General features: G+C 48.3%; 1 protein-coding gene across 1 annotated transcript in view; it reads right to left on the bottom strand.

Moving 5' to 3' along the window:
• NOP14 (NOP14 nucleolar protein) overlaps positions 1 to 12,008 on the bottom strand; it is a 50,720-nt gene that overhangs the window by 19,958 nt on the left and 18,754 nt on the right. Inside the window, exons 8-11 of the mRNA XM_005304079.5 lie at positions 11,050 to 11,353; positions 9,721 to 9,851; positions 9,365 to 9,450; positions 1,150 to 1,285 (exon numbers count right to left, since the gene is read on the bottom strand). Of these exons, the coding sequence (XP_005304136.2) occupies positions 1,150 to 1,285; positions 9,365 to 9,450; positions 9,721 to 9,851; positions 11,050 to 11,353 (657 nt within the window). The remainder of the gene's footprint in view (positions 1 to 1,149; positions 1,286 to 9,364; positions 9,451 to 9,720; positions 9,852 to 11,049; positions 11,354 to 12,008) is intronic.

Below are 12,008 nucleotides of genomic sequence, written 5' to 3'. Positions count from 1 at the left end.
AGCGAAATGAACTGCAAGCACTGAAGATAAATCAGGCCTCCTGAGGCAATCATGGTTGATCAGAGAGGACTTCAACCTATGGCCCAGTCTAAGAATTCCATCCCAAAAGATCAGAAGAGGTCAGAGGTTCAATTAACCTGGTAACTGTGATAGTGACATAGTAAATGTAGAAGCTAGAAATGGATACAGTCTTCCATGATGCATCCACAAGCACTGCCCAAACCATATTGGAATAACGACTCGAGAAAAACCAACCTACCTAATCTTTAAAAATCTCTTAAACCTGCTAATTGTCTCCTCTCCTCTTAGTCTGTATTACTCCAATACACTAATCACAGTCTTTACTCTTGTACTACTCCATTAAGCTTGGAGAGATGAGGCAAGCAGTTCCCTTTGAATCAAACATTGACTTATAGCTTGTCCTTTAAGCATGTTAACATGAAGTTGTCACTATTTTAAATGCATCCCATCCTGAATTATCAAATAGCCAATTGCCTATAGTTTGGAAGAAGAGTCTATTCATAGATTTAGGACAGCCAAAAGAACTGTGAAGCACTAATAAAGAGCGACGCTCAACTATTTCATTCCAAGGTCCCTAATTTATTGTCTATCATATCTACATCTTAAAAAAAAAATGTTGTATTACATCCACAGTTCTGTTTGTTAATGATGCAGAAAAGTTTTTGCACTGTAGGATACTAAATCTCTGTGGAGACTTTTTATTTTAAACAGTTTATTTAACTGAGATTTTTTTTTCATTTGATCAAAGATAGAAAGGACCACCTTTCCTTGCTCTAGGTGGCAGTAATTTTAGCAATGTTATCAAGTGTTGCAGGAAATACACAGAATCCTACACTCAAGTCTCAGGCAAAACAATGTTCAGTTATTTTAAGACTGAATAAAAAACCTGAAAATCAGCTAATCAAACAGGGTTTTCTCCTCAATTAATATTTTTGCTGCCATGCTTCTGTTCTGTAATATTAGTTTATTCCAAGACAGGTGATTCAGGGCATAGAAAATCCACAGAAGCTGCAATGTGTCATATTTTGAATTATAAGCTGTGAAATGCAGAACAAGATTTAATGTCACCCTGGTATTTTACACTAAACGAAAAGGCAAAAGACTTTTCTAAACAAATGTGTTAATTACCATGTCTAGCCCTGGAAATGTTGCACGGCCTTTGACTTCAATCATTTCTTCCATGTCATGTGCAGCATCTTGCAGGACAAACTTAACGCTGTTACTTGCAGCTTCAGGAAACATCTGGCAAAGACTGTACAACGGCCTATTAACAAGAAACACAAGTCACCATGAAGTTACACCATTTACATTAATAAAGAACTATGATTTTTAAACACCTTTGGAAATGTTATTTGTGCTAGGTTAAACACATACTTTGAATAAAATTATTTCTGCAGAAGATAATTAACTGGTGCACACATATGGCTGTTATGCTTTTGGTTTTCATTAGGGCTTGTGAAATACACCCTCACTTATAGGTTTGTGGGTTTTTTAAATATGAATATGAATTTCTAATGCATAAATATACAATTGTACTCAAAAAACTCTTTCTGAATTTCATGACCACTAGAGTTATTGTGATTAGGTACTGAAGTAAATGGAATGTGTGTTCAGAAAAGACGGTTACTCACCGTTGTAACTGTTGTTCTTCGAGATGTGTTGCTCATATCCATTCCATTAGGTGTGTGCGCGCCGCGTGCACGATCGTCGGAAGATTTTTACCCTAGCAACACCGGCGGGTCGGCTGTGGAGCCCCCTAGAGTGGCGCCTTCATGGCGCTGAATATATACCCCAGCCGACCCGGCGCCCCCTCAGTTCCTTCTTGCCGGCTACTCCGACAGTGGGGACGGGGGGCGGGTTTGGAATGGATATGAGCAACACATCTCGAAGAACAACAGTTACAACGGTGAGTAACCGTCTTTTCTTCTTCGAGTGCTTGCTCATATCCATTCCATTAGGTGACTCCCAAGCCCAACTTAGGTGGTGGGGTCGGAGTGAGACATTGCTGTGTGCAAAACCGCTGATCCGAAGGCAGCATCGTCCCTGGACTGCTGCACTAGTGCATAGTGAGCTGTAAACGTGTGGACTGATGACCAAACCGCCGCTCTACAGATGTCCTGGATCGGAACTTGCGCCAGGAAAGCAGTCGAGGAAGCTTGGGCCCTCGTGGAGTGAGCGGTGAGGTGCGGTGCTGAGACACCTGCCAGGTCATAGCAAGTCCGGATGCAAGACGTAATCCAGGAGGATAGGCGTTGTGAGGAGACCGGTGAGCCTTTCATTCGGTCAGCCACTGCAACGAAGAGTTGCGTCGTCTTTCTAAAGTGCCTTGTGCGGTCAATATAGAAGGCCAGGGCCCTGCGTACGTCCAGAGAATGCAAACGTTGATCCTGGCGAGTAGCATGTGGTTTAGGATGAAAGACCGGGAGAAATATATCCTGGTTGATATGAAAAGGAGAAACCACCTTAGGGAGAAAGGCAGGATGTGGACGAAGCTGCACTTTATCCTTATGGAAAACCGTGTAAGGGGGCTCGGATGTAAGCGCCCTGAGTTCAGAAACGCGCCTTGCTGAGGTGATGGCTACGAGGAAGGCTGTCTTCCAGGATAGGTACAGGAGTGAACAGGTGGCCAGTGGCTCGAATGGAGGACCTGTGAGCTTGGAGAGAACCAGGTTGAGGTCCCACGTCTGAACGGGCTGACGTTGTTGTGGGTACGTCCGGTCTAAGCCCTTGAGGAATCTAACGACCATCGGGTTAGAGAATACCGAGGATGCGAGTTCCCCTGGGTGAAAGGCCGATATAGCGGCCAGGTGAACTCTAATTGAAGATATCGCCAACCCTTGCTGTTTTAGGGAGAGGAGATATTCCAAAATGAGAGGAATAGGTGCCTGCAACGGGGACGTGGCTCGTTGTTCGCACCAACAGGAGAACCGCTTCCACTTGGCCAAGTATGTGGTCCGTGTTGAGGGCTTCCTACTGCTCAGCAGAATCTGTTGGACAGAGTGCGAGCACTGCTGCTCTGCCTGGGTGAACCATGGAGCAGCCACGCCGTGAGGTGGAGTGATTGCAGGTCGGGGTGACGCAGGCGGCCGTGGTCCTGAGAGATGAGGTCCGGGCATAATGGAAGCGGGATCGGTGTCTGAACCGAGAGCTCCAACAGCGTGGTGTACCAATGTTGTCTCGGCCACGCTGGGGCGATCAGAATCACCTGTGCCTGGTCTCTGCGCAATTTGAGCAGTACCTTGTGGACCAGAGGAAACGGAGGGAAGGCATAAAACAGGTGGTCCTTCCAGGGAAGGAGAAACGCATCCGAGAGGGAGCCCGGAGCTCGACCTTGCAGGGAGCAGAACACGTGGCACTTCCTGTTGTCTCGAGATGCAAACAGGTCTATCTGGGGAAACCCCCACTTCTGGAAAACGGAATGTATGATGTCCGGACGGATAGACCACTCGTGAGTCTGAAAGGACCTGCTGAGTCGGTCCGCCAGAGTGTTCTGGACTCCAGGGAGGAACGATGCCGTGAGATGGATTGAGTGGGCGATGCAGAAGTCCCACAGGCGAATGGCCTCTTGGCATAGCATTGACGAACGTGCTCCTCCTTGCTTGTTGATGTAAAACATGGCGGTGGTGTTGTCGATGAGAACTAACACACAGCGGCCACGTAGGAGATTGAGAAATGCCTGGCACGCCAGGCGCACCGCCATCAGTTCCCGAACATTGATGTGCAGGGCTATCTGGGGTGCAGTCCACAGGCCCTGGGTATGGTGTTCGTTGAGATGGGCGCCCCAACCCAGGGATGAAGCGTCCGTGACCAGGTGCAGAGAGGGTTGTGGGGCGTGAAACGGCATCCCCTCGCAAACCACCTTGTGGTCTAGCCACCATGTGAGGGAGGTCAGGACCGAGTTCGGGACCGTGACCACCATGTTCAGGCTGTCCCGATGTGGGCGGTATCTTGATGACACCCAGGTCTGGAGTGGGCGAAGCCGAAGTCTGGCATGCCTGGTTACGTACGTGCAGGAAGCCATGTGACCCAGCAGGGTGAGGCACGACCTCACCGTGGTAGTTGGGAAGGCCTTGAGTCCTTGAATGAGGCTCGTGATGGTGCAAAAGCGATTGTCTGGCAGGATGGCTTGTGCACGTCTGGAGTCTAGAACCGCGCCGATGAATTCTATTCTCTGGGTAGGTTCTAGAGTGGATTTGTCCTTGTTGAGTAGGATACCCAACTTGTTGAATGTGTGCACTATTATGTGGACGTGATCTCGAGCTTGTTCTTTGGTGCGACCGCGTACCAGCCAGTCGTCTAGGTACGGGAACACCTGTATCCCTTGCCGACGAAGGTACGCTGCCACGACAGCCATACATTTCGTGAACACCCTTGGGGCCGAGGATAGGCCGAAGGGAAGGACTGCAAATTGGTAGTGCACCTTGCTTACCACGAACCGCAGGAAGCGTCTGTGAGGCGGGTAAATTGCTATGTGAAAGTATGCATCTTTCATGTCGAGGGCGGCGAACCAGTCTCCAGGATCGAGGGAAGGGATAATGGCCCCCAAAGAGACCATGCGGAACTTCAACTTTACTACGAATTTGTTGAGTCCGCGCAAGTCCAAGATGGGTCGCAGACCTCCTTTGGACTTGGGAATGAGGAAGTAACGGGAATAGAATCCCCTGCCCCTTAACTCCACTGGAACCTCCTCTATGGCCCCCATAGCAAGGAGCGTGGAAACTTCCTGTATAAGAAGTTGCTCGTGAGAAGGGTCCCTGAAGAGGGACGGGGAAGGGGGGGAGGAGGGGGGGATTGAAGAAAACTGGATAGCATATCCCCTGTCCACCGTGCGAAGGACCCAACGGTCCGAAGTTATAAGGGACCAGGTCCGGTGGAAATGGGAAAGGCGATCCCGAAAGGATGGGGCTGGATCCTGTGGGATGACTGGGGCGCCGTCCTCGACCGCACCTTCAAAAGTTCTGCCTGGGGCCTGAAGGTGGTCTAGGTGGCCCCTGGTTCTGACCAGGTTGAGGGCCGGTCCACCTTCTTCTACCACCTCGCCCTCGCCTCCGGGTCGAGTCCTGTCTCTGACGAGGCGGAGGGGGGTAGAAGCGCTGAGGCTGCGGTCTAAATGGCCTGCGCTGAGGGCCCACAACATGCATCCCCAAGGAACGCATGATCGTCCTGGAGTCCTTGAGGCTCTGCAGGCGAGAGTCCGTCTTTTTGGAAAACAGCCCTTGTCCTTCGAAGGGCAGATCCTGCAGGGTTTGCTGCAGTTCCTGAGGCAGACCCGAAACCTGGAGCCAGGAGATCCTCCGCATAGCGATACCTGAGGCCAGGGTTCTCGCAGCAGAGTCCGCTATGTCTAAGGAGGCCTGTAAGGAGGTCCGAGCCACCTTCTTACCCTCCTCCACCAGGGCTCCAAACTCCTCCCTGGACTCTTGGGGAACCAACTCCTTGAACTTCCCCATAGAGTTCCAGGAGTTAAAGCTATAGCGGCTCAAGAGCGCCTGTTGATTAGCCGCTCTAAGTTGCAACCCTCCGGCTGAGTAAACTTTACGGCCGAATAAATCGAGGCGCTTAGCCTCCTTTGATTTGGGCGCTGCGGCCTGCTGACCGTGGCGCTCCCTTGCGTTCACTGATGCCACCACCAGTGAACACGGCTGGGGGTGGGCATACAAGTACCCGTAGTCTTTAGACGGAACAAAGTATTTCCTTTCCACCCCTCTCGCTGTGGGTGGGATAGAGGCAGGAGTCTGCCATATCGTAGATACATTGGCTTGTATCGTGTGGATCAGGGGTAACGCCACCCTCGATGGGGCATCCGCTCCGAGGATATTCACGATGGGGTCGTGCACCTCCACTATCTCCTCCGCCTGCAGGTCCATATTACGGGCCATCCGACGCAGAAGATCTTGGTGAGCCCGAAGATCTATTGGAGGTGGACCTGTGCACGATGTGCCCGCCACTGCCTCATCCGGAGAGGAAGAGGAAGATGCCTCCGGTGGGACAGGATCCAAGGGAGGGTCCTGGGCTCCCTGCTCCTGGGCCGGAGCATCACCTGCATTTGAGTCCAGTGCGTCAGGTGGTGCGGACACGGAAGCCTCCATGCCCCCTGGCGGAGGCCGAGAGATGGTGGACTCCGGGGCCCTTCTAACAGAGTGACCGGAGCGAGAGGTCGAAGCAACTGGAGCCCCTTGCGCCTGATGGTACGCCCACGGGGTCCAAAACGACCAGTGAGAAGGGCCATGAGAATGGTCCTCTGTTATGTTCTGCCAATGGCCCAAGCCCTGTTCCTCGGCTTGCCCTTGAGGGGGGTATGCCGATCTCGAGAGGTCCTCCGAGGAGCGAGATCCCGAGCTCGATGGCCATGGCGGTGCCGAGAGCGTCGAGACGATTCCCGTGGGCTGCGGTGCCGCACGGTGCCGGTCTGGAGATGATCTATCTCCACGCGGTGCCGGCGATCGGTGCCGGGACCGCGACCGGTGCCGATGACCTCGTCGGTACCGGGAGTCGGATCTGGACCTCGACGAGGACCTGGAGTATGCCCGGTACCGGGAGCGGCCTCTCGACGTCGAGCGGCGACCGTAGCGGTGCCGAGAACTACGTCTCGACGTTGATCGGTGCCGACGATCATAGCGGTGCCGAGACGTAGAGCGGTGCCGCGAAGAAGATCTTGGCCGCGAGTACGACCGGTGCCGAGGTGATATTCGGTGCCGGGACTGCGAGCGGCGTGGGGACCTGCTTCGGGACCTGGATCGGTGTCGAGGTTCCAGCCCTTGCGATGGAGGGCGCATCAAGGCAGGTTTCCCCCTCGACTGGACCGGGCGAGGCAACGGTGCCGTCGGTGCCGGTGGTTGAGGCGGTGCCGGCTCCGTGAGAGCTATTAAGTCTCTCGCCGCCGCGAAGGTCTCTGGCGTCGACGGGAGGCACTGTATCACCGCCTGCCTCGGTGGAGACGCCGTCTGCACCGGACTCAACGGCCTCGGCGCCGGAGTCGACGGTGCTGGAGGCACCTGTTTCCGGTGCTCCACCGGCGTACGCGGCTCTACCCCCGGCACTGGGGGAGCCAGCGTCTTCGGCACGGAGGTCCCCGTCTTATGGGCTTTCTTATGCCCTGGGGATAATGACCGGCGCCGAGGCACTTGCTGTGCTTTCGGTGCCGACGAGGTCCGGTGCCGGGAAGGCTCATCTGACGCCACTCGCGTGGTCGTCATGGCCGGTGCCGCCGGGGCACTGCGCACCGAGGCGCTAGGTGCCGGGGCCTGACTTGTAGATGGAGCGTCCGGACTAAGTGCCGCCTCCATCAGGAGTTGCCGGAGCCGAAAGTCCCGCTCCTTCTTGGTCCTTGGTCTGAAGGCCTTACAGATCTTGCACTTATCTGTTTGATGGGACTCTCCCAGGCGCTTCAGACAGGAATCGTGCGGGTCGCTCGTGGGCATAGGCTTAGCGCAGGAGGCGCACAGCTTGAAGCCGGGAGCGTTGGGCATGAGCCCGGCCCCGCGGCCGGGGGAGAAAGGGGGAGACGACCCCCTTAATCCCCTGAACTATTCTAACAACTAGACAACTCTTAAAACTATTGAACCATTTAACTATAAACACTAGGACTATAACTATAACTATAACTGCGAATAACGAACTAAGCTAGGGAGAGTGGAGAACAGCTAAGCAGCGCTCCACAGTTCCAACGACCGTCAGGGGCGGTAAGAAGGAACTGAGGGGGCGCCGGGTCGGCTGGGGTATATATTCAGCGCCATGAAGGCGCCACTCTAGGGGGCTCCACAGCCGACCCGCCGGTGTTGCTAGGGTAAAAATCTTCCGACGATCGTGCACGCGGCGCGCACACACCTAATGGAATGGATATGAGCAAGCACTCGAAGAAGAATGCTCTGATGCTTAGATTCTGCTCAGTATGCAATGGGACATAGTTTCATCATCTAATCGTGTTTTCCCAGATGTGGCATTTTAAGGTCATATTGTTATAAGGAGACGGTGGTACCAACCCTTGTATTTAGGTTGCCTTACATCTTCCATTACAAAAGATTTATTTCCCCCCCCCAAAAAAGCTTTAACTCCTCCATTGTTTGCAGCAGGGTTTTGGAACTGAATAGGGACAAAGTCCTCAGGCTAGAGAAGTCCTTTTCTTGTCCCATGAAATTCCATTCAGGTTAAGCTGAGATGTAAACTGCTAACAATCACTATTTCCTCTCTCTTGCTGGCATGCCTCAGGAAAAATTTGTAGCATGCCAAAACAACACCACTAAACATTCTAAATGGTCTAGCCCATGCCACCCCCAAAGTGATGCCAGCAACATATATTCTGCACAGGAAGCATCTGGGAGTGCTCATATCAACTGTAGTGGTGAGGTGAGAGAAGAGTAGAGCCAGGCTCCCCCTTCCCTGACCACAAACCCGAGACCGAGAACATGGGTCTAGCCTCCCATCTCTATCTTCTACGGGCAGGAGCCCTCCGTCTCTCAGAAGGAAGCCAAACAATTTCTGCAATAAGCATATCATGTTAAAACCATTACGGTGCTAGACGAGGCCAGGATTCCAACACCACTGCCTGGACATGCACATGGTGTTAGAGGTCCATCCTCCCCTCTGGGATAACAATCTTCTCCTGCTACAAGCTAACACAGATAGTCCTGTATCTCAAGTCTGCACTGCAATGCTGACAGTTCAAGGTTCAAATCCTGTTTATGATGCATGATGGGGAGATTGTTTCAGTTGCATATGATAAATTTTTTACTCTTTCCTTAAAGCAAAATAAAATAAAAGGAAATTACACACCAGGAAATTACATACACAACCCCCCCTTCTACGTTGAAAGAAAATTATTCAGGTTGAAAAGTCAACCACTCGAAAGTTAAGTAATGCCACATTTACATGTATTCATTACGATACAGTCTCTAATTACCAGATCACATTTTGCCCTTGGTCCCCTGCCTCATTCAGTGCAGGATGGACACAGGACAAAATTAATGTTGCATGGGCAACCATAAATCTGGCATTGCCTAACTTTCAAATGCTTGACTTAGTAATCTAAATAACTTTCCTTTACAATAGTTTGTGTGTGTAATTACATATTTCTATAGCTCTAACACCTATGGAAGGTCTAATGCATACTGAGAATTCTATTAATTTCCTTTTGGAATGTTGAAAGCTTTTTAATACAATTAATGACTAAGGTACTAAAAGAAACAATGTTAAAACACAATAAAGTTAACAGAAAACCAGTAGCTTTCAATGTTAGTAGGAGAATTTAAATTAAGTAACGCACTGTGTGTTTTATTACCATGCAACTATCTTTTCCCTTCAAACCACCATGAAGGGGCCACAGTCAACATGTTTTATTACTTACCGGACCAATTTGTCAATTCTTCTGAGCTCTGGTGGCTCCACAGTTGCTAATTCCCCAACGTACTCCAGAAGGAAGCCGAACAGTTTCTGCAATAAGCATATCATGTTAAAATCATTACAGTTTTTTTTCTTTATGTTTGTGTATATATGTACTTAAATATAGATATTTTTAAAAGCATAGAAAAACTGAGACAGAACATGGCAAATGAACACTGCCTAGGGTTCTCCCATATGTACATTCTGGATAAAGTTTTCTTCAAATAATGTGAATACAAAACCAATATATTTCAAACTGCTCCTTGAATACTTAGCAAACTCACTTTAGCATTCAAAGTTCATTTAAAAACGCAAACATACTTCTAACTTTGCTTTGTTTCCCACTGCAAGGCTTGGATGATTGCACTTCTGAATCCTCTCTAGGATAACTAGTTGTTCTTCTATTATTCTTCCAAACAATAAAGATTTAAGTTTCTCATAGGATTCTGGAACTATTATAAAAATAAAAACAAAAATCAAGCATACCCAGTTGAACTTAAGCATAACATAGTAAAATATTTTCTAATTTAACAAACTTCTTCAAATCGGAACAAAACAATTAAACTGCTGGAAACATTTTTAAGTTAACATATTTTAAACATTAATAAAAAACATTAACATTGTGTTATCTGAGACATAGTATGCACTCATATAGTTAAAGAGTGGATTGCACCACCCCCCGCCACCCCCCTAAAGCTCAGGGTCCATTTACCCACAATTCTATATTTTCTGGCTTGTGTTTTTATAGTAGCACTAACTGTGTAATTTTAAAGTCACACTAACCTAGCATTCTGTATGGAACATATAAGAAATGTAAGAGCCTACCAACTAATGGAAAAAAAATACATATGTGCCAGTCAAAGTGTTTTATAAAACCTTAACCATTGTATTTCCTTAGAGTTCTTTGCTGGATTCAATTTAAACTACTTTATTCAATGTATGTTATTGTGTCACCTCCCGACAAATGGAAACTGCAAACACTCTGGCAAGTGGTTTGAATAGTTGTCTAATTTCAGCATAGCTCGTTTAAATACTGTACTTCCATATTCCCTACTGGTATACTAGTTTGGTGAAATATTCAGTTAACAAGAATAAATATCCTGTACAGCATGCAGAATAGTTTCTTTCTCCACAACCACAGATACTAAGCCATGCAGTGTTCTATTACAGAGACTATATGTTAAGAAGGGGCAGCATACCACTTCTGTGAGCTTCTTCTAAGAGAAGCTGACTTTATTTCAGTCACAATGCATACCTGTTCCTAGTTTTCAATACATATTAGAAAATTATTGTGCATTCTTTTCTGCAAGACAACACTATTCTGTGCAGGCTGTACGTTTGGTCTTAAGGCAACACTGGGCACAATCTTACATGAAACTTGATTTCAATCCAGGCTTTTTGTCTTTCACTTCTAGGGCTGAAAGGGGCAGTAGAAATAGCCTACTCAGCTCCTGGACAGAAAAGGATTTTCTCATGCTATTCAGAGAAATTCTGCTTGCTGACAACAAGTCGCGTTTTCAAGATCTGAAGAGTCATGTCCAGTACTTGTCGGCCAGAAGGAGTGCAATTATGATGTGGAGCCTCAGATACATAGGGCTCCAACAAACAGACAAACCCCCCCTCTACCTATTCAGTCAATAGGACTCTTACCAGTAAATGTGTATGGAAGCTCAGATCTGGCAGCTTCTATTTTAGTATTTTGTTCTTCCTCACTTTGCAGTTTCTTTTCATTTCCTTTGTGTTTCTCCTCCTGTTCTTCATTTGCAGTGACCTCTTCCTCACTCCCCATGTCAGATTCCAGGTCAGAGGGACTATCTGTAGCATCATCTTCCTCAACAATTGCTTCTTCCTCATCTTCTCCACCAGGCTCTCCCTCACTTTCTTCTTCACTCTCTCCCTCCTCTTCTTCATTCCCACCTTCTTCCTCTTCATTTCCAACATTGAGTTTTCCACCCTATTAATAGAGAAAAGAAACCTACAATAGCTTACAAGAATACTGCTGGGTTTAAAATTATAATTTAAAATAACATCCTTACTTGTGTTACTAGAAAAACATCAGATTATGACCCTCTCATCTCTGAATTTGATACAAATTGAATCTTATTTAAAATCCAGTGGTATATCAGGTGGATCAGTTGGTTATAGATGAAAGTTTGCTTCGGACAATACACAGAAGACAGCGTATCAGTTGTAGAGGGAAGATGGAGAAGTAGAAACCAAGAAGAAGAAAGCTGGGGTGGATTGGAAGCAGTTGAGCGACAGGCAGTTAGGTGACATGCAAGAAAAGAAGTGCTGGGGATGGAAAAGTTGGAAGATGGGCAGCCGGAAGCAGTGTGTAGCTAAAGAGTTGCACCACAAAAAGAAGACTTCACCTCTATTTAAAAAGTGCTTTCTATGGGACTTTTGTACAAATAGGAAAAGGAGGATTTGGCCCTTAATATGGGCTTGATCCCAAGATGTCAGAAGCCCCAACAACTTGACCTGAATAAGAGCTGAGGGTGGGCCAAATTCTGTTCTGACTTGCACATTTTGTAACTCAACTGTTCTCAATGAGATTACAAAGAATGTAAGATAAGGAAAATTTTGCCCCCAGAATAAAGTTTTACTCC

Source organism: Chrysemys picta, chromosome 5 (genome assembly GCF_011386835.1).
Source record: "Chrysemys picta bellii isolate R12L10 chromosome 5, ASM1138683v2, whole genome shotgun sequence".
NCBI classification, from domain to species: Eukaryota; Metazoa; Chordata; order Testudines; family Emydidae; genus Chrysemys; species Chrysemys picta.
The sequence above is the reverse complement of the archived record's forward strand: the minus strand, read 5'-3'. Positions and strand labels throughout refer to the sequence as shown.